Raw genomic sequence first — 23,371 nt, 5'->3', positions numbered from 1 at the left:
GAACATGATTTATAGGTTAAAACATTTGTAAAGATAAAAGATAATTGATTGTACGCTAGCGGGATGTAAAAATATTTTCGTAAATTATAGCGTAGAAGCGCCAACACTTCGCATAATTTTTAATTAATTAAAAATTTTATTAAAAGTTTTCAAAAAATCGATCAAATTCCCGATCTTCAAGGTAGACATGTGCCAAATTTGGTAGTTGTAGGTTAAACGGTCTGATTTGTAGAGTGTAAACACATACACACACATTCACCTTTATTATAAGTATGGATAATAATTTTTATTTTAAAGACAAATTATTTCATTAGTTAATAGTATGTTTTTACTATGATTAATATATTTGTTTTTTTTATAGTATTCCATGGATTTTTCACACCCCTTATTGCAGAGGGGTAGTGTGTTGAGCAAATCAAATCGTAGCTCCCATGGGAGTGATACTTCTTCTGCCTATTCAGGCTCTGATACGATGCAATCTGTACAGTCAGTTTCGTTGGATGAACAAGATGTTGATCTTTCGGGACTGGTTGAAAGTATTGTGGATTCAGATGAAGAGGAGGAGCTTACTGAATCTATGGAGGTATGATATCATAAAAAGGATTTTTAAAATTATTATTTGTGTTTAGAACTATGATAAAAATTTGAAATTTTGAATTTATAAAAAAATTATCCTATAAATTTATAAATGATGAAAAATATCCCCTTTTAATTTTTAAAATGGTATGAAATTAATTACAATAAATTTAATTCATTTTTTTAAACTTAGTTCAAGAATAGATAAATTTTTTTAGCAATGCCCTCCGTCCAAAAGGATGCCAATGTAATTCATTATACATCTCAGTAATAATAAAGAGATTTTTATTCTAAAAATTATCTAATAAAAATGAAAGAATGAAGTTGTGATTACACTTTTAAAAGCTAAATTATGTCACAGCATTTCCAACAGATACAACATTTCTTTACTATTTCTTTTAAATTCTCGATTTACCAGGTTTATCAAGTTATTTTAGATTTTCAACTGAAAAAAAAAAAAAAACACTGAATTTTAATTTACAAAGGCTGTTTCTATGTGATTCCTATCGATTGCAGAATATTATTTATGAATTGTTCTTCAGAATTTACTTTGTCTAAATTCACAAGACGTTTTCTTGTTTTCAAATCACTGAATTAATTGATTTCAGATATCTTATCTTTATTCTTTCAAGAAGGCCTTGTGTAGATGAAATTTGTCAAATAATTTATTCCTAATTTTATTTTTTATCACTTTTTTTGTAATCTAAAAATATTTTAAATAATTATAATAATCATTGATATAATTAATAAGCTGTATAACTTTATTCTGGTTTTGAAAGCATTTCTGCTTCTATTTTATCTTAGAGCCTAACTGTAAGGGATACTGTCAGAGAATGCTTAGAGAAAGATCCTGTTCTTCGTACAGAAGAAGATGTGGGAATAATTCTTGAATACATGCAGCATTTACCTGTAAGTGCTAATATTTGTAACGAACCAAATTTCTTTCTTTCCTGTTCCTGTTTTCTTTTAAATAATGATGTGTATTGAAAATGATCATGAAAAATTAAAACTTTTACTTCAAGATTTTTTTTTTTCTCTTCTGATGTTATTCTATTAATTCAGTTTTTAAGAAAAATAAAATGTTTCAACTGTACCAAAATTTGGTCCTCTTAACGAAATACTTTTGAAAAATACTTAATTACGAAATGTGAATTTTAGTAGGAGTTTGCTTGTCATTATTATAAGATGTGTGATTCTGTATCTAATAAAACTCTTGAACAAATGAAATTAAAAAAAAGTTGTTTATTGGTTAAAATATGTAGCAGTGCTAACGTGTCAATTTCAATTATTTTTATAAAACTAGTTTGTAATTTTCTGATCATTTTATTATTCATTGAAGATCTTTTTTATTAAATTCTTAATTAGATTATGTATTTTATTTTGAACATTTATTGTTATTTCTATCCATATAAAAATAGAGATATTTAAATCTAAGTGATTGAAAAAAAATTGCTATTTTAATTTAAATACAAATTTGAATGTCAAACCTTTTGTGCTTTGATACCCAATAAAATTTCAATGCAAGAAGTTAATCTTTTTATATTATTTAAATCTTCTTTGATAATATTGAGAAAAATATTAACTGAACACTTTTCAAACTAAATATTGACCATACATGGTTAATGTAAAAGTGAGATCTGTAGTACCAACTATCTATTATTTTATTATGAATTTTGAATCCTATTGCCATTTGTCTTTCTCCTCTTTTTTGCTGTAAAAACAGAGATGGGAAAGTTTTCTTTTGCTTTTTTATATATAAAATTTTGTTAAAATTTGCAAAAACACACACTTTTATTATATATGATTTGAAAGCTTGAAGTAAGTCATGGTTAAATGTTGTATCCAAAATAAATTTATTCCTTTTATAGATGCCATGTTTTAAAATATGGCATGAAATAATATGAAAAACTTCAAATGACTTTTTGGCAAGAAAAGTAAAGAGAAAGTTTCTATTTTAAGTTTATAGTATGCAGTATATTGCATCGTTTAGCTAATTTACTTTCTGTCTCATTTTCACTGTTTATAACAGGGTTTTTAAAACCATTTCCACTTGTAACCTTCTTACAGCTAGAAATGACTTTCATCTCAGTTCTATTTAAAAATGAAAAATAAAATGAAGAATAATTTACTCAAAAATAGTTTTAAATAATTATTTAACACATTTTAGCAGATACTGAAGAATTTAAAATAAGAAATTTGTATCAAAGAGAGTTTTTTAGAATCCAAATGTTTTTCTGCATAATCCTTCTGAGAGGGTTATTACCCTCAGCTTAAGAAGCTCTGAGTTATAATTCTATGTAATTGTTTGATTGATAAAAAAAATGTTTTCATTTATGATATTCTAGGCATTTGCAAATATGACGTACACTGTCCGAAAAGCACTGTGTGCTGTAATGGTGTTTGCTGTTGTTGAAAAGCCTGGAGTAGTTGTGATGAATGATGGGGAAGAGCTGGACTCTTGGTCTGTCATTGTAAATGGTGCTGTTGAAATTGAACTGCCAAGTGGAGAAATCACAGAACTACAAATTGGTGACAGGTATGCCAATTTATGTGATATTTTTGACATTTTGGGTAGAGTTAGTTAAAACTCAATTTGACAATATAATAAAAGTTAAGTGTTCTATCATTACACTACCAAAATAATTCAGAATATCATATTAATGAGCTTGAAAGTATTTGACATATCGGTAAACAGTTTAGTGTTGAATGCATTAATTAATGTTTATGGTTAGCTTATCAAACAGGCAAAGTAGGCAATTACCTAGGGGTCTCACTACTTTGAAGATGGCTGTGTTCTTGGAAATTTTTTTAAAAATAATTTGCTGGAAAATTTAATTTTGTATTTTCTATTGCTATAAAAGAATTATGTACTTGAACATATTCAGATTTAAATTAAATAATGTTTTAAGTTTGAGAACGTTTTTTGAAGGAATTTTTTTTGTTTTCAACTTCATTTGCAGAATCAAATTTATTTAAAATATAAATAAAGTTTAAAATCTTTTCCATAGTATTTTTTTTTTTTTTTACAGTTGGCTGACTGACTTGCAAGTCAGTATCCTTAATAAACATAGTATTAAATAATTTAGATTTTCTAAAAGTTTAGTAATTTTCTTTTGCTATTTTGTTTAAAATTCACCCAAATGATTTTTTTTAAATATATGTAAATGGGTTGTGTTTTATTTTATGTTAAACCAATTATTTTGGTAGAGACCAATAGCCTTAATAAACTTTGTATTAAATAATTTAGATTTTCTAAAAGTTTAGTAATTTTTTTTTTTTTTAACCATTTTGTTTAAATTACACCTAAATGATTTTTTTTTTTACTTATGTAAATGTGTTGTGTTTTATGTTATGTTAAACCAAATGTTTTGGAAGAGACCCACAATTAAATGTTTTGTTATTTTTAATCCATTATAATATTTGTCATTGAAAAGCTGCAAACAGAAACTAAATCCAGTAAAAATATCTACTTTTAGCAGTTGAAGAGTGAAATGGGTTAAAAGCAAAATATTTTTTGCTAATATGCCCCCTACAAGATTTAATATAGCTGTCGATGTATTAAGAAACTCACTTTTTTAAATTTTAAGTTCTAATTTTTGTAATTTTTTTTAAAGATTCTTAGACATGCAGAAATATATTTTATGTCTTTTATTAGTCATTCTCTCTCGACTGCTTTCTCTGTCTTGTTAATTTGAGCTTTGAATATCTGTGGTTATCTTTTACTTTTCATATATTTGGTATCTATTCATATTTAAAAGCAATCACTGAATACAATTTCTAGAATTACAATATTTTCAGCTTTTAAGATAAAATTATTTATTACTTTAAGTATTGATAAATTATAATTAAGTTTCATGCTATTCATTTATCAGGTATTTCATTTTAACTACTTAATTTATTTAATGTGTATATTGATCTGTAGCTTGGTTGTGAAAAACTTTATTTAATATATTTTCTGAAGCAATTTTTTTTTTTTATATAGTTTTGGCATTACTCCAACTATGGAGAAAATGTATCAGAAAGGAATTATGCGTACCAAATGTGAAGACTGCCAATTTGTATGTGTTGCACAAGGTGATTATTACAAAATTCTACACCAAGGGGAAGAAAATATTAAAAGGCATGAAGACAATGGGAAACTATTATATGTTACAGAACTCCGAACAGTTGATTCAGGGAGGAATAAAGCTCATGTCATAATTAGGGTAATTTTATTTCTTATTTTGATTTTATATCGAATAAAAGCTTTTTTAATTATTTATTTATTTTTTTTGACTGAAAAATGTAATTTAGAATGTTTATTGGAAAATTTTGATAATTTAATACTCAAAGCATTTAAACTTACATAGGGTACTCCAGATAGACTCCTCATGCAGCTTGTGGAAGACAATTCTATGGATGTTACATATGTTGAAGACTTTTTATTAGCATACCGTACATTTATTGATGACTCAAAGATCATTGCAGATAAACTTCTTGTTTGGTTTGATGATCCAAGATATAGAGACAGAGTAAGCAGCCAAATTGTTGATTTGAATGTGATATGTTTAATGTAAAATGCTATGCACATGTTTTTGTAATTCAATCTTGATTAATAATTTCAGTCATAAAATTATTCATTATTATTTATTTTCTCCATTTAACTTTACATAAAACAGGTGGAAACTGGTAGTACTTGCTATTAAGATTTAATTCTGTGATATAATGGGATGTATAAAGATATATATCTAGTTAAACAAAATAGAAATTTTTAACTTTCACTAACTCGGATGAAACATTTAGTCGATAGACGTGGCTAGTATATCTCATATATTATGATTATTTAATTTAAATTTATATTTATTAAAACTTAATACTTGTTAAAAAATGTTTCTCTCTAATAATATTTTCTTTTATTGCAGGTTACGAGAGTCGTTCTTTTGTGGGTTCACAATCATTTCACGGATTTTGAAACTGATGTTAGAATGATGGAGTTTTTGGAACAATTTGAATTGAAATTAGAAAGAGAGGTAAGTTAATATTCATAAATCTGTGTAAATTTTTTAAAATGTAGTGAAATATCTTTGCAATATATATATATATATATTATATGATCTTTTATTTTTGTGTTTGCTCAGGATTATTTTTAAAATTATTATGATTTAAAAAATATCTTAGTTAAAAAGGTATAATAAATATTTTTTTTTTTGTATAAACATCAATTTCTTCTGTAAATGTTCTTGATTAATTTTAAGCTATCAACTATTTCTTTTATAATGTGATTTAATTTCAAATGTTAAATTACATTATGGTATTTAATACAATGATAATAATATGTTTATGCTTCTGATTTTATAGTTTTGTCATGTATTTTCTGGGTACTATTGTCAATAGTTCCATGAATAAGAAAAATACGAGATATTTATAAATTAATTTAATTGCTTAGTTTTAAAAAAAATAGTTTTTTTTTTTTTTTAATAATTACAATTTGCAGTTAGTTTTATGCTATAAGAATTTTGCGATACAAATTGAAGTTTTATTTCATTACAGAAAATGCTTGGTCAGCAGCGACTTTTAAATATTGCTTGTGCTACAAAGGCACGAACAAGAGTCATTACCCTTGCCCGTTCAACAAGAGAAGAAGTTTTACACTTTTCAATCCTTGGAGGGTATGAAACTGGGTTTGCTACTTTTATCTCAAAAGTGGACAAAGGTTCAAAAGCAGAAGAGGTTGGACTCAAAAGAGGAGATCAGGTAATGTGTTTCATATTTTGCATGTTTATTAAAAAAAAAAGGCTTGATAACTCTCTGAGAAGGATAACAACTATTTGGTTAAAAATTGGTTTCTCCTTGTATATACGATAAATCTTTTTATTTATCATAACCTTCTAATATTGATTTATGTTTTGTTCGATTATTCTTATTGCTTTAGTTTATTACTAGGTATCTATAAGTAATCAAAATAATTTCTTTTGATCTTTGCAATCTGAATGTTCTCCATTATTTAAAATTCCATGAAACACTTTAGCTCAACCTGCACATGACAGTTCTTCATGGTATTTAAATATTTTAGCCTTTGTTCTACATATGTAACTTTCTCAGGGCATGAAGCTCTGTAAGAATGTATGAGTAAAATGAGGGTTGATTTAGATACACCTTTTGATTTTGAATAATTGAAGCATTGGAAGCTAAAAATTATAGCAATGAAGCATTGGATGTGAATTCTTTGTTCTTCTGTTTTACTATTTCATATGAAAATAATATAAGGATTAAAAATGACCATTATGATTACCATTATTATATTTTTTTGGATAATTTCAATTCTGTTTTGTATTTCACTTCCAAGAAACTATATTTTGAGTATTCAACTTTATATTGATACTAATTTTTAATTGTATTACAGAATTTTTTTACAATTATTATTCTCAATACATAATTTTCTATTTGTATTGAACCTTAATTTTTTTTATTTTCAGATTTTGGAAGTGAATGGCCAGAGTTTTGAAGTCATGAGTCATGTGAGGGCTTTAGAGTTGTTGCGAGGGACCACTCACTTATGCATCACTGTGAAATCAAACTTACTTGGTAATGCCCCTTGTAAATAATCTTTTAACCGTATAATGATTGCTTTCATTTAAAAATCTTTTTAATTACAACTATGACTTTCTTTTAGCTTTCAAGGAGATGCTGAGTGCTCCTGAGAATACGACTCGACGCTGTCGCAAGGCTTCAGAAATCTCTCTTCTCCAGCATGATCCTCGTTCAAGGTTATCTTCTCAGGTGGAATGGCATGAAACTGTTGGCAATTCCCATGGGACAATGCCTGGTTCACCAACATCAAAAGTGAATGGCTCAAATTACCGTTCCACTAGTGAAGGAAAGAAGGAATCAGAGAAGAAAGGTTATTCAACACTGGGCCATAGAGCCAAGATCCGCAGATTTTTAGCTCATATCAACATTATTCCGAGAGCACTGAACCCGTTAGTATTGTAATTTTGTTTCTATTTCTGTAATTTATTGTGGCAAAAAGATTCTTGTAGAGGCTACTTTACTAATGCAAGAAATTATGTAAATAGTATAAAAACTAAGCTTCAGATATTTTTAAAAACTGCTATATTTTTATGTCAGAAATTTGTTAATTATGCTGTTAAAGAATTTATAAAAAAATATTTGCTATTTAATGTAGATTGATAAAAAATAGCAAAGATTTTTATTTGTACTTCCTTGCTAATATCAGTCAAAAAATACTACGTGAAACATTACAGTTCTTCGAAGAAAATTATTAATGAGTCGACACTTTTATTTTTCATTTAATTATTTATCCTATTCAGTTGAGGTTTTGAATTTTTAATATTTATGCTGCATAAATGAGTAAAACTTTAGAATTAAAAATTAGGTTTTATCTTGTGATATATTACTTTTCAGGCTATACTGATTTTTTTTAATAAAAATTTCAGATTTCTTATTTATACTTATTTATATAAATAAATATGGAGTTTTGTAACATAAAATATGTTCTTATATATGGAATATGCAATACAATTTTTACAGGGAATCTCATTTAAACAGTTCGGATGATAGTCTGTACTCCATCAACAGTAGTAGCAGTGGCGGTTCTGGAAATTACAGTGGCAGAGGATCATCTCCACAACCATCTAACAGGGGTACTCTTTATCACAGTCACAGTAACCCTGATTTAACTTCTTTAAATCCACTGGATGAAGTGCGATTGGAGTTTCCAGAGCATGTACTGAAAATTTACAGACCTGATCAGACGTACAAACATTTACTTGTACATAAAGTAAGTTAGATTTTTCATAAAATGATGAAATGAAAATGAAAATATTGTTTCCTATTGATATGGTTTTACAGGATATTTCAAATAGTCATTTTTAAACTTCCAGTGTAAGTCAGATGTAAAGAAACAGTTTTTGTTCTGTACATCTGATAATTCCACTGATCTTACAATTTTATAATGGATCAAAACACTACTTTAGGTTCTTTATCAGTGAATTAAGGAGGGAAAAAAAGAGGATTCATTAGATAATATATATATAGCATAGCTTCAATGAAATATAAATTTATAATAACACAACAACATAGCTGTATGGTTAACATTGTGCAAAGCATGTGTTCACTAGTCCTTTGAATGTATATTTTAAGTATTCTATTTGTCATGGTACATACTATTTGTGATTAAGTTATTCATCCAATTAATTATGTTGTGGTGAATTTGAATTCAACCCATATGAAAATGATTTGTTTTTGTATGTCTAGTCTGCCTTTAAATTTTTGCGATCTTTTTGCCTTGCTATGTCATGAAACAAATTTTTATCAGCAGGTTTATAGCAAGTAAACTCAAATTAATAATTTATGCAATATATTAATAGAAGTAATGCATGCAGTTGCCCCACTGTGCAAGATATTTATCATATTTCTGAAATGATTTTTAATTATAATATTCTGGCACTGTTGTAATTCTTTGATAAATGAGACCATATAAGGTGAAAAAATTCACATATAATATGATAAAAATTTGAAATAATTTACAATATCTTTTTACTAAATCAGTATTTAAATGCATATTTAGTTGAGTTTAACATTGTTTTGTATGTTTACTTTCAGGAAACAACTGCAAGAGAAGTTGTTATGTTATCTTTACGAGAATTTGGTATTACTGAATCAAGCAGGTACTTGTTTAGTAATTGAAATGACATTATTTTTAAATTAAATATTTAATTTTGCAAATTCATCAAATTTTTTATATTTTTTAATAGCAAATATTGTCTCTGTGAAGTATCTGTTGGTGAAGGAGGGGTTGTAAAACAGCGTCGATTACCTGATCCCCAACAGAATTTAGCTGAAAGAATCTCACTGAACAGTAGATACTATTTGAAGAGTAATATGTCTAGTGATTCATTGGTACCTGATGAACTTGCTTTGGTAAGTTAATATCTTGCATTATTTATAAAGATCTTTGTATTATGATATTCAATGCCTATGATTGTTAAAATTTTGTTTCAGCTCTAATGTCTTTGTCTTAGAATTTTCAGTTTAGTTGATTTTGTTTATATACAGGAGTTGCCCATTATGGTCTAACTATTATTTAGAAACCTTTAAGACTAGATGTATATCTTGCATTGGGAAAATGCTCTAAATGCCATAGAAGATAGCACTGTATATTTCTTTAATCAATAACTATATTGCTGAAAAAAATACAAAGCTTAATTTTTTAATACATTTTTCTTGTCATATTAATCATATTTAATTAAAAATTCTTTACATTCTGTAATTTAAAAACAAATAAATTTACATTTCAGCAAGTAAAAATGATAGAATTATGAAACTTTGAAGATAATTATTTTAAGTCAAAATATAGCCACATGAAATAAGTGCCGATAAATCTGCCTTGTTGTGGCTGTTGAAATAGTCTAAGATTATTTAAAATAGTGATGTTCAAAGTTTCATAACTGAAGTTTTGAACTGGTTTTAGTTACAGATGAGTAGATGTTTATGATTATTATTATTAAAACATTAATATATTCAGAATATTTTATTAAAGATGACTATTAATACAAGTGTATTGTATAAAAATTTAGACTTCGTAATTCTTTCAGCAGTGCAATTATTGACCTAAACAGCATAAAATATGATTTTTTAAAAATCATATTTAAAGCATTATTTTCAACTGGAAATGGAAATGTATGTCTATATCTTAATAGCTAGAAATTGGTTATTGGATCATATTAGAATAGGCACCATGTACAGGACATTGCTTTAAATTTGGTAAAATTCAAGCATAAATAAATCAGTTACATTCTCTTCTTTGGATCTTAATTAAATGATGAATTGAAATTGAGTTTATTAAATATGAGTACCGAGTACATTTTAAGACATTAAAAGTTTGAACTAATAAGATAAGGATTCCTGTACTATCAAAATTTTTTAATTGTCATTAAACTGATTTATCCATTATTTTTGTGCGTAATCTTAACTTTCATTGCTAATCTTTAAAGTTGTATTAATAAAAAAATGTTTCTAAATGTAAAAATACTATAATTTAAAATTTCATTCATCATAGAAAATATTTTATCATTTTTATTCATTTACCTGTTTCAGATTTCTATAAAATTAACTTAATATCTTTATTATAAAACTTTTCAATACATTTAGTAATGAATTTTATTATTTGTGGTTTAATTTTTTATGTGTATTTTGCTTGATTTATGAATGGTATGTTCTTTCAATTGCTGTTTATTTATTTATTTTTTTGTTAAGAGAATAATTTATTGTTATCTGCTTATGTATCCTCATTTATCTGTTTATCTCAATAGGAATTACTGAGGGAAAGCCAGGTGCATTTATTGCATTTAAATAGTGTTGAATTAGCAACACAACTCACAATTGAAGATTTCAGCATTTTTCGACAGATTGAACCTACTGAATATATAAATGAATTATTTGAAGTTAAATCCAAATATGGGACACCTATGCTATCAAAATTTGTGGAGGTAATTTCTTTATCAAAATTTGTGAAGGTAATTTTTTTATTAGTCTGCTATTGAATTATATTTTAATCTGCATTTATCTTCTTTCGTCTCATAAATTTATTTGATGAAATGACATTTTGATTCATTAAATTTATTTTAAATTGAAATATTAGATAAATGTTATGTTACATTGTCTTTATTCCCAATTGTTTATCTAAAATTTATTTGATGAAATTACACTTTAATTCATTAAAATATATTTTAAATAGAAATTTTAAAGAAATAGATAAATATGATGTTATATTGTCTTTATTAGTAATTGTTTAACTATCCTTATTCAAAATTATTTTATAATTATACTTTTATTCTTGTGTTTTTTTTAATGTTTTTTTTTAGTTAATTGGAATGTAGGATATGGATTTCTATAAAAATTTAAAAATTATTAATATTAAGCTGAAATTGAAATAATTTTTCTACATACTTTCATTAAAAAAAAAAAAATAGTAGCAAATAAATGTTATTTTCACTTAATTTAAATTCCTATTAATAGTATGTTAAAGTGTGTGTATGAGATGCTCAATGCTTTTAATATCATTTCTTGTATAATTCTTAATATAAAGTTTCTAAATAAATTTTTGCTCATTTCTTTAATTTTTCTAATTAGTTGATTGTATGAAGAATTTAAATTTTCATATCTTTTATTAACAGACTCTACTCTGCATTTTTATTAATTTTTCAGACTCTACAAATTTTTGTTAAGTAGAAAAATTAATAACTTAACGAATATGATCATTTTTCATTCTAAAAGAATGCTCTTAAATTTTAGTTGGTTAACCGAGAAATGTTTTGGGTTGTAACAGAAGTATGTTTTGAGCATAATTTGATCCGACGAATGAGAATCATTAAACAGTTCATTAAAGTAGCAAGTAAGTAATAATTTTTACTTTAATTATTTGAAGATTTTGCTGAATTACATTTTTTAACACAAGCTACAATTTTTTCATCTTTAAAAAATTTAATTTTTCAGCTATAATAATGTTGTACTGATTTGTAACATTTTCATTATTCATACTCAAATAACATAAGAGGCTGTATTGTGCAAGGATATGATTCTTTCCTTTTTTTTATTTCTCATTTTTTAAGAAATTTGCAGTTTAATTGAAAGAAAAGAAAATGAACAGAAATTTTTGTAAAGCATGAGTTCAGCCACAAGTAAATTACAAACCAAAATGTTTGAGTAAAATAAAAAAAAAAGTTTGTAACAAACAATTTAAGTGTAAGGAAAATGCTAGTATTAAAGGAAGTAGCTAAGAAAGTATGTGGGAAAACTGTCAAATTGTAGAAAAATATTAAATAAAAAAAATAATAATGTTCAATTAAAAAAAAATTAAGTTTTGGATCTCAAAAATTTCTTCCATCTCTGAATCTTGTATACTTGAATACCAATATGATTGATGTTCAAAAGCAAACTTTGAAATTGAGTTATGTCAATGAAAGACCTCTAAAACAAAATAAAAAGCCAGTAATGTGTCCAAGATACACTGCTAAGATCCATTAATCATTAAAGAAATGCTTGCTAAATATGCTAGTGAGGTTCATTTACAATAAAATACTGCCTTTCCTCTCATATTAGTTGCTTTATGTACTTTTAAATTTGTTCTGGGCAGTATAATTCTTAAATTATCTCTGAGAAAATTATATGCTATGGATTTTGTTTACTTTTATAAATATTTTGAAATGAATGAAAGTCAATTAGACTGTAGTTTTGATAATTTTTTCTATACATTGCCTTTTTTTTCTCATATTTTACCTTCACATGTTTTTTTTTTTTTTTTTTTTTTTTAAGATTTAATCTTTTCTGCCTTTTGGTCAATCAGACTCCTGATAATACTTTTATTATCATTGCACAAAATTATATGAGCAACTATGTTCAATAACATTGAAATATTGTAAAAGGTCTGTACATCACTGGTTTAATATACAAAATTGCTAAAAGATGTTATATGAAACTTGACATAAAACTGTAATATAAAAACAGCTTTTTTTCTTCCTCTTAAATTTCATAAATAGTGATTACCAAGACCGTAAACCAGTTTGTACCATTACTATAATTTGTTTTAATGGTATTCATTTATAAAGCATTGCTCTTTACTTGAGCATTTGAAAACAACTATTTTGATGATATTTGTTGAAATATAAAAGAATAATTGTACTGTAATTGTATATAAAGAATAATTTTTTTAGAAATTTTTTCTGTATATTTGTTTTTAAAACCATATCAAAACATTGTTTTTCCCCTCCAAAACTAAAAACATATACTAAAATCCGAGTGTATTTTTTTTCTTTACAGGACAATGTAAGGAATGTAAAAACTTTAATTCCATGTTTGCTATACTGAGTGGCTTAGGGCATGGAGCAGTTTCTAGATTACGTCTCACATGGGAAAAACTCCCTACAAAATATCAAAAATTATTTGAGGTAATTGTGTAAAATGATTTTTATATAGTTTTAATGATTACTTTATTTAAACAATCACATGACATTGTAGAAGAAGAAAAAATTTTTAACAATCCGTATTGATATTTGTGACTCACTTATCACTATTTTTTATTTCTTTTTAAGGATTTGCAAGATTTTATGGATCCATCTCGAAACATGTACAAATACAGAAATCTTATAAACTCGGATCACATTCAGCCACCAATGGTATGTTTTCTTCATTATACAAAAACTGTTTATAATTTTATTTTCTATTTGTTTCAGCATTTGTATAAAAAAAACATTAAATAAGTTATTTAAATTTTATATCATTTTTTCAGATCCCATTTTATCCAGTATTGAAAAAGGATCTTACTTTCATACATTTGGGGAATGATTCCATTATTGAGGGCCTGGTTAGTTCATTTTGCCATTTATTTAAGAATTTTGTTTTTAGCTAATGATTAATTTAAAAGTTCAAGAAAATTACTATATAAACATTTGTGAATGGTTTAATTTCACTTATTGAGTAACTCAATTCATTGTTGAAAGTAATGTTTATTTTATGTGTAATAAGTCTGAACAGATTTGTTAACAACCTGAAGAAATTTTAATGGACAGTATGTGTATTTTTTTATTTGTTAAAAAGTTTCTGTTCTTCAATTCGTTTTATACTATTTCTACAAAAAGTAGAAATTATTAATTATTAGTTTATACTATTTCACTGAAGACTGCAGTCTTGTAATAAATTTTAGTAAATCATTAATTACTACTAGGCAAAGTTTATTGTTTTTATATCATTTCACTGTGTATATTTGAAGTGATATTTTGTGAATAATTATTTTTTCTTGCTAAATTGCACATTTGTGTTGTAAGAATTTGAATGAATTTCTTGACTTCTTTTCTTCTCTTTTGTTGGAATTAATTTTGTTCCAATTTATGCTTGCACATTATAGCATTAATCTTTTTTACTATTACTTATCTTATTTAGAAAATCAGCCTTATCCTAATCACTATAAATTTATCAATTCAAATTAATTAACCTCATTTGAAGTTGAACATGAAATTTCTAATTTGATATTTTGTAGGTTAATTTTGAAAAATTACGCATGGTTGCTAAAGAAATCAGAAATGTCAGCAGTATGTGCTCAGCACCTTATGTAAGAAGGTTTTCTTGTGTTTTTCTCTTTGTGAAATTTTAATTTTCTGATTTTTATTGCAAATATATGTATAATCATTCTTTAGAGTTCTTAATAGTTCATTTCTATGTTTTTAAAATCTTTATTTAAATTAATTATTTAATGTTATATTAATGAAACTAAGAATTTAACCATGGAGTAAATAAATTAAAAGCTTTAATAAATTACAAAGATGGCCTATCTGTAGTTTTATACAATTTCAGCCATTTTTAATTTAATATATCTGTCATAATTTTAACTGAAAGATCCATTTAAAAATTATACATTTGTAATGAAATTTATTATTGTGAAATTAAAATCTTTATTAATAAAGCAGTTTTACATTTTTTTTTTTTTTTTTTGTTACAGAAAGTTGTATATAATATCTTCTTACATTTATTTTGGTTTCAGAATGCATTGTATTTATTTTTATGTTACTGACTCTTTCACAAGCAGCACTGTATCTTAATAAAGAAAGTTTTGAAACAGAACAATTTAATTTTGATAATTTTTGTATATTATTGATTTGTTTTTATATACAGAAAGAAAATATTTTGAACTTTTTCAATTATATAGAAGTGATTTACCAGTTAATAAATATTTGGTCTGTATACAATTGGGTAAAACAGTAATTTTGAATACATAAGAATTTTTTCATTTTCATTGAAATATAGTTCTTATTTAAAACATTTATCCAGGATTTAAATACATCTACAAACATTTTCATACTAATTCCTGATAGTAGATTGTTATTATTGTACAAAATGGAATAATTTTATTAGTAATTATCAATTATAGTAGAATAGGAAATAATTGTATTATAATTTCTATTTAATAGTAAATTATTATTTTCCAAGGCATGCCTTACTATATTTAATTACATACATGCAAATTTACTCAGTATTAATAATTGAGCATCAATTATTCTGTAATAAACTAAATTCTCTATTTCAGGATCTGTTTAACATGCTTGAAAGTGGAGGAGCTCATCCAACTGCAGCTATGGCATCACTTAATAGTTTTGCAACTACCACAAATGCTGCAACAGTCAAGCGACGAAAGAAAAGTTCTGCACAACCAAATCCTAAAAAAATGTTTGAAGAGGTATATCATGTGATTTTTTGAAAATTTATTTTATTATTGATTGTGCAAACTCATTGTTGTGACGAATATATATAGGTCAGAGTTTAATAATGTGTTGCAATTATTTATTTATTATACTTTGCATATTATCTGCTGTTAATGATGTTATACTACATTATAAATATATGATTACCAGATAAAAGTTTTTGATGATGAATTTAAAGAACAAATTTCATATTTGGATTCAATTTAAAAAAATTTAAGACAAGAACATGTTGTTATCTTTGTTTAATGATCAATAAAGAAAATTATGTAAAGTTTAACCAGCAAACATTCAATTGGTACAATTCTATAAAATTGGTACAATTCTATAAAAAAGTAATTTGGTTTGAAAATTTACAGTATTTAGAATAACATGTAAATTTTAATAAATGAGGTGCAATAGCTATCTAAAAAATTAATTTAAAAAAATTGCAGTCCCATCTGCCCAGCCAGACCTAAAAACTATAAATTTTGCTGCTGGAAAATTGAATGCTTAAAAACTTTATTTTAGTAAAAAAATATTGTTTATCAACTTACCATGGCTCAAATATATTCTTGTTGGTGTAGTATGGAGATTTGGAGTCTGTTTGTATACCATATCATCTGTTCCTGTTTGAAATTTTGAAAAATACTTCTGCAATTGATCAAATCTAAAGTGAAATTTTCACCCAATTGGCCAAAAAAATTAAATACCAATTTATTTGCAACAAATATTTTTAATGATAAAAGTTTATTTCTTTGTGATGATATGACAGATAGAGATCTATTGTTCTTATAAATTTTCCCTATATTACTATATTTATTATTAGCCACTTCTCCTGACCAGGTGGTTTGCTAGGATCGATGTTTGTCGAAATTTTCAATTGAAAATTTGCTGCAGCTTCACCTTAATGACTCAGTTAGAAAACTATTTTTAAACTTAAAATTTTGATAGATATATGTAACACTTAGTATTTTAACGTTGTTTTTTACCACTTTGTTCTTTCTGCTATGCATTTCTGTAATTTTCTATCATCTCACCTAAAATACGAACTTTAATTTGAACACAGATGATTAAATTTCATCTAATACAAAAATTTTCTTTCTCGAATAATTTAAAAATTGACAAATTTAAAAATAGTTACTTTCAAAATTAAGTTTGTACTGTAAGAGCAACAAAATTTCCCAAAGTTTGTTAAAAGTATTCTTTAATTATGGAAAAATAAGGTGTATTTTTATACTTCAGCAATAATGAAAAAAAATCTAGCAAGAAATACTTATGACAGCTGTGGAAATGATTTGAGTTTCTGGATTCCAGTGAAATATATATATATATATATATAAAAATTAAATAATAATTGATTAAAAAAGATATTGCAGCAATAAAATGCTGTCATTGAATATATATATATATATATATATATATATATATATATATATATATATATATATATATATAAACAGTTCTGGAAAAATGTAAAAATTCCGATAAATTATTTTAATAAATTAAATTTTAATGTAATATTTAAACAAAATTGCTACAAGGTACATCTCCTTACTCTCCAAAATACAAGTATGCTGAATTTTGTATTTCTAGCAAGTTATTTTATTCAAGTCTGAGTAGTGCACCAACACACTCACAAGTAAACATAAATATTCTCTTTTGTTATTAGTTGCATTTTTTGGGTCCTGTTGTTTTATTTTTATTGTTTTTGTCTTTAGGCTCAGATGGTTAGACGAGTGAAAGCTTATCTTAACAATTTAAAAGTGGTTACAGATGAGGATCAGCTGCATGCCATGTCTGTGGAATGTGAACCACTGATTACATCTGGTAACTATTCATGAATATATTTTTGTTCTTTATTATTTTGTGTTATATATTCTTTATAACTGATTTTTTTTTTGCATGATAGCGAATACTCTTCAAGTGAGAAAAAGACAGCCATCACCAACTCTATCTGCAGCAAGTAGTACCAGTAGTTCTTCAGACATAAAAAAAAGCAGTAATCCTAAATTTGGTATGAAAAGTTCATTCTTAGTTCATTGAAAATAAATTAAATTGTAAGTCATTTTAATTCATAATTATTACTTGATATTGTTCAAAGTTTTAGGTAAAAAAAAAAACAGTAAAATATTTCTTATTAAAAAAAAATAGGTTTGAATTTGTTATAAGTGAAATGTACTTCTTATTTTAAAATTTTATTATGTTAAATCTAAACTACTGCATATTACTTTTATTCAACTCATTAATTAGTTAACATTTAAAAATTATTATTATTACAGATGCTACAGATTCATAATTAAATTAGTTAACATTTTAAAATTGTAATTATTTTATTTGTTAAAATTATATATTTATTAATTGTGTATTATTTATTCACCTTGTCAGATAATTTAAAATTTAGGATACATCGAATTTTTGTTCTAGTCCCATCAGTTCTTGTTACATTCTATATAGGTATCTTTAAAAAGTTAAGAAATCAATTTTTATTTAAAATATATATTTATGTATATATATTCTATAAAGCGATTTGTATTTTATGCATTCTGTTATTAGGAGCTGATTCTCCACAGGCAGTGAGGAAGCTTCTTGCGTTATCCGACCCAAACAAAGTGCGTCCACATCAGCCATTGCGTCCTCCTGTTAATGTGTCACCTTCTTTATCGCCAGTAACTGGCCGCCGGTTCCATGACCCACGTCCAAGTTTTGCTGCCGAAATGGGAAGCATAACTGTGCCAGTTGACTTGTATCCAGAAAGTTCAAGCCTTTCGGCCGCTTCCATTAAGAAATCACAGACATCTGGTAAGTGTATTTAAGTAATTCTTTTATATAAATATTATTGATAAATTTGGCATGAATAATATACAGTAGTTGACAAAAACTCTGAGACTATATGTTTTTTTTTGTGTGCAAAATTTTTTGATGATATAAATTAGTAATTTGTAGCTTTAGTCAGCCCACATGGAGTGTGACTAATGATATGTGTGAAAATTGTTCTTGAAAATTGCCAAATATGAATTTGAAAGGTTGTAATTTGGAGATGATCTGATAAAATTCAAGTTCTTAATATTTGAATTAAATACATGTGATACTGTCACAGACGCTTCACATGTATCATGTGTAAGGGCTTCACTAGATCAATGGTTAGAGCAGAGGAATTCCTTACATATGTTGTGAATTCATATCCCATCCTTGGCTTTTATATTTCCGTTATTTCCTTTCTATAGAAGCTGTGGGCAAGTGACTTTATAATTTAGTTAACTTTGCACAGATAACTTTTACTAAAAATTAGCTTTAAGTAGTTATGTACCCAGATTGTTTTAGAATATGCATTGCTTGATATATAAAAGCAAGAAATCCGTTCAATCACATTGTAATATACAAAATTCACATGTTTAATTCTGAACTGTTTGAGGCACATAACATAAAACTATTGAATTTCAGGTGGAAATTGATTAAATTAAATCAAATACACAAATTAAACTTTTGTTAATTTATTTTTGATTAGGTCTATGGCTGTGATTTTTTTTTTTTTTTTCCCATTTTGTGGTGATTATAATTTGAACTTCCAACACTTTGTAATGCATATAAGTAATGCAGGATTTTTGTTAGTAATTATTAATAATTTGAGTATATTTTAAAAACTTACTTCAAGGTAGATTGACCGTATAATTTTGGATTTATTGAAGTGGGAATTAAACAAATTAAGATCTTTTTGTACTTTATTATCTTGAAAGATTTGAATAAATTTCAAAATTAAGACTTATATTTTCAGAATATATCAATCTGTATATTTCTTCAGATTGTTTTCTCTATATATATCAACTTCTCATTATTGAGAAAAGAATTTTAATTATACAATATTCTTTCAAAATTTCAAAGAAGATTTGGATAATTTTGTTGAAACATAATATAAATTCTTGAGTTAGAAGTATGTTTAATTTGCCATGTTTTTTTTTTTTTTTTTTTTTTTTCTTTCAAAGAAGTGGGAGACCATAAATTAGTTTTTGAGAGTTAAATCATTTTTTATTTTTTTTGCTGAGGTTGAGTTTCTGTTGTTAACTCTTAAGAATAATAAAAAAAAAAAAAAAAAAAAAAAATGCTTTCTCCTGATATATGCTAATAATTATGAATTATTTCCTTACATAAATAATCAATTATTTTTCATACTTTAATATAGCTTTCTTCGATAATATTTTAATAAAAAATAAGATAAAAGACAAGATAAGATATAAGATTTTTTTATAAAAGAGCAGCATTAAATATAATTTTATTATTTTACATTTTATTATTTTAAGTAAACAATATAATCATTGGAATGTCTTAGCATCAATAATTTGAATGATAGTGGGGAGTCATTGTAATTCCATATAATAGTATTACTAGAAAAGAATGAGACAGAAAGTCATTTTAAAAATACCAGTCACAGATAATTCAAATACCAGTAATAAGTTTTAAATAGATATCTATATTTGAGGTGGTGATATTAAAAAGTGCATATATATATATATAATATAATTAGCAGCTTATGAATGCAATTTCACATATCATATTGTATTTTTGAAATTAGAGGAGTCATAGAGCCTTGAGGTTTATTTTAAAATTTGCTTATTAAAATTGTTATGCATATTGTAATTTATATTAGGTAGATATTTTTAAGTATTATTTTGTTTCATAGAAATTTCAATTTTAAGAATAAATCTTTGGGAACATTAATTTTGTAAATTAATAAAGAAGTAAATGGCAGAAAGATTTCTTTTTAAAAATTTCTTTCAGCTATTTAGTATTTTATTTGAATATATGATATGATTGAAATAGCATAAGCTACATTTATTTTTCTTTTTATTGAGTTTAAAAAATTTCTTAATTTTTACCAAGTTAAAAATGTCTTAAGGTATTATTTTTATTATATTTTGCACTCTGAAGAGCTATGTAACAGTATTGGTGTTCCTTGTTTTCCCGAAAGAAAGTTAAATTCTTTTCTTTAGTATAAAGTGAGTGATTTCATATTATTTTACAAAATTTAACCGTTTTCCTCTCAAGGCTCTGTAACATCGTCGGAAAGCCTCCACTTTCAACATTGTGAGACTGATTCAGGCCATGGTTCTACAAGCTTTGATAGCCACAGCACCAGTTCTGCTGGCTCTACTAATTCTCCTCCCCACCTAAAGAGACATGCATCTGGTATGCATGATATTTAAGAGATTTGTTTTCCTGTGTTTTGAAGTTCTGTGTTTGTGTTTGCTTGTGATCAAGTGTTAATGTGAGCTGGATTTTCTGGTGGGAACTCTTGAGAGCTTCTTAAATTACTGAGTTTCATTTTTATTTTCACTAACAAGTCCTAAGAAAACGCTTGTCTTTTGGCTCAATGCATCTAAGGAAATTGCTTTCTAATTGGCTTTATGTGTGTAATATTATATTGTTTTGCCAAGACCTCCAATTGTCTTTTTTTATATTAGTTATATTTCAATTGGAATTCTGAAATTTATTTGAAATTTTACTAATGGTTTTGAGTCATGTACATAACATGTTTATCTGGGTTGTCTTTTATATATTTTGGCATGATGTAAAGATTTTCCATTTTCTTTTTGTGTATATGAATATATCTTCAATTTTTTTCTCTCTTTTTCTCGTCTCTTTGAAAGCTACTGTTATTAAAATTCTGAGAAAGATCATGGATCCTTTGGAAAGATTGGCTATAAGCATTTGTAATTTAGCATTGATGGTAAATAATAATAATAATAATAAAAAAATGACTGACAGTTGTTCCAGTTGGGGGAAAAAAACCTTTTGTGAACAAATTGTGTTTTTGGCATCTATCAATTTGAAAGATTTTGGCCCCCGTTTTAAAGAATCAAAAGTTTAAAATGTCAAGATATTTCTGTCTTAAGGATTTTTTTTTCAATTTGTTCTTTCAATTCAGTTTTACATATTTTAAAGAAACGTACAAATGTACTGAATGTCTCTTTGAATGAGATCAAATAGATTAAACTGTGTAATTTCTGCTCTTTATTTTGCTTAGACAGATATTCTTTGGAAATTTTTGCTGAAACATTTTTATTAAATAACTTTGCTCATTTTTTTGAAATTTGAGTTTTATGTTTATACTTCTACATTCGTTGTGGCTTTGAAAAAGTAATTTATATTCGTTAACACTTCTTACAACATTTTAAACATTCTGTTATTGAAGCATATTTAATGGTTTTAATTTTAAAGTAAAGAAAATTTAGTGTATTTACAGCTTTTTTCCCCCTATGTTTATGTGTCTATACCTATACCTCTCCCTTTCCTTTTACTGTAGAGCCTTTGTAACTATTTTGATGTTGTCTTTGTTCAAATTGCATGTTTGAAATTTTGAGTGTTGTTACATTGTACTGTGTGTAATTTTTTCAAAATTTATTCTTTTTCTTTCTCTGTATCTAATCAGATGTATCTGTTCTCTGTATTTAAATCTGTATTGTAATGTCTTGTTATTGGTAATTGTGATTAGAAGTTTGCAAAATTTTTGTCTGGGTACACCTTCTATAAAATAGTTATTTTAAGAACTTCCACTTACTTAAGAATAAACTTACTTAAGAACTAGAACTTACTTAAGAATATTTCCACTTTTAAAAATATTGTATTAAAATAAATGTTTGACTTATTACCCATGTTTTAAGAGTACTTAAAATATTAAGTATATAAAATAATTCCTATACTACTTTTTTTTAAAAAAAATATTAGTTTTATTATAACTTATATCTGGTTATATTTTATCTGAAACTATTTATTAAATTTGCCAGCTTGAATTTGAATACTTAATATTTTTATAAATTTTCATTTGAATTATTATCATATAGGTATAATATATTTTGTTTTTTAATATGGAGGATAAATTTTAAGCTAACTTTTGTTATAATTTCATTTATTTTGAAAGATTAAAAAATATGATTACAATTTTACTATAGGGAAAAAATGAATATCAAGTTTTTATTTATTTATTTGTTTTGCTTTCATCAATAGGAAAATAATCTTTATCTCTCTTTGTAGGTCCTTGTGGATCACACTATGTGAGAAGATTTCCTGAGTAAATGTCATTCCATATTTGTGTTAGATATGTAAGTATTTATTATTATTTTTTTAAAAATAAAACTGTACACTTACTTTTTGTTGCTTTTCTTCAGTTTTGCTTTTTAATATAGTTAATTGCATTGGTAAAACATATGTTGTTCAACCAAGGTAGCACAAGCTGTGTGATGTCGGAGTGCATAAAAATACCTGAGAACTAAACCTTTACGATGTCTGATTTTCTAAAAGATATTTCATAATATAAGAAGTAAAATATTTATTGTATCCATCTTTGAATTTCTCTGAGATCGTCTGATTGGTCATTTACAGTTACCAGCTATAACACGTTAATTTTTTCCCCCATATTGGAATATTTCAAAGAATGAGCCTACTGGACCAATTTCATTTCTGTAAAGAGAATTTGTTCATTTTTGAGAAGGCTGCTGTAAGGTTATGGTCATTAGTCAGTGTTCAGTATATGCTTTTGTGACTTGACATACTAAGAGATAATTTTAAGC

The 23,371-nt window shown here is 25.6% G+C and overlaps 1 protein-coding gene across 8 annotated transcripts in view; it reads left to right on the top strand.

The window, feature by feature from the left end:
* LOC129963208 (rap guanine nucleotide exchange factor 2-like) overlaps nt 1-23,371 on the top strand; it is a 134,593-nt gene that overhangs the window by 106,291 nt on the left and 4,931 nt on the right. For 6 of the 8 annotated variants that reach the window (XM_056077390.1, XM_056077386.1, XM_056077387.1 and 3 more), the window contains 24 exons: nt 362-583; nt 1,381-1,485; nt 2,922-3,112; nt 4,559-4,781; nt 4,926-5,087; nt 5,478-5,585; nt 6,106-6,309; nt 7,032-7,140; nt 7,229-7,535; nt 8,107-8,356; nt 9,181-9,245; nt 9,333-9,498; nt 10,890-11,093; nt 11,872-11,971; nt 13,396-13,523; nt 13,668-13,751; nt 13,865-13,939; nt 14,612-14,683; nt 15,656-15,805; nt 17,528-17,636; nt 17,719-17,823; nt 18,363-18,608; nt 20,850-20,990; nt 22,836-22,903. In XM_056077390.1, the coding sequence (XP_055933365.1) occupies nt 362-583; nt 1,381-1,485; nt 2,922-3,112; nt 4,559-4,781; nt 4,926-5,087; nt 5,478-5,585; nt 6,106-6,309; nt 7,032-7,140; nt 7,229-7,535; nt 8,107-8,356; nt 9,181-9,245; nt 9,333-9,498; nt 10,890-11,093; nt 11,872-11,971; nt 13,396-13,523; nt 13,668-13,751; nt 13,865-13,939; nt 14,612-14,683; nt 15,656-15,805; nt 17,528-17,636; nt 17,719-17,823; nt 18,363-18,608; nt 20,850-20,990; nt 22,836-22,876 (3,567 nt within the window). In that variant the 3' untranslated portion in view covers nt 22,877-22,903. The remainder of the gene's footprint in view (nt 1-361; nt 584-1,380; nt 1,486-2,921; nt 3,113-4,558; nt 4,782-4,925; nt 5,088-5,477; nt 5,586-6,105; nt 6,310-7,031; nt 7,141-7,228; nt 7,536-8,106; nt 8,357-9,180; nt 9,246-9,332; nt 9,499-10,889; nt 11,094-11,871; nt 11,972-13,395; nt 13,524-13,667; nt 13,752-13,864; nt 13,940-14,611; nt 14,684-15,655; nt 15,806-17,527; nt 17,637-17,718; nt 17,824-18,362; nt 18,609-20,849; nt 20,991-22,835; nt 22,904-23,371) is intronic. The other 2 variants (XM_056077389.1, XM_056077391.1) reach the window with 2 other exon arrangements.

The sequence above is a fragment of the Argiope bruennichi genome, chromosome 3, assembly GCF_947563725.1.
Source record: "Argiope bruennichi chromosome 3, qqArgBrue1.1, whole genome shotgun sequence".
Classification (NCBI taxonomy): Eukaryota; Metazoa; Arthropoda; class Arachnida; order Araneae; family Araneidae; genus Argiope; species Argiope bruennichi.
This window is presented reverse-complemented; position numbering and strand designations above follow the sequence as displayed.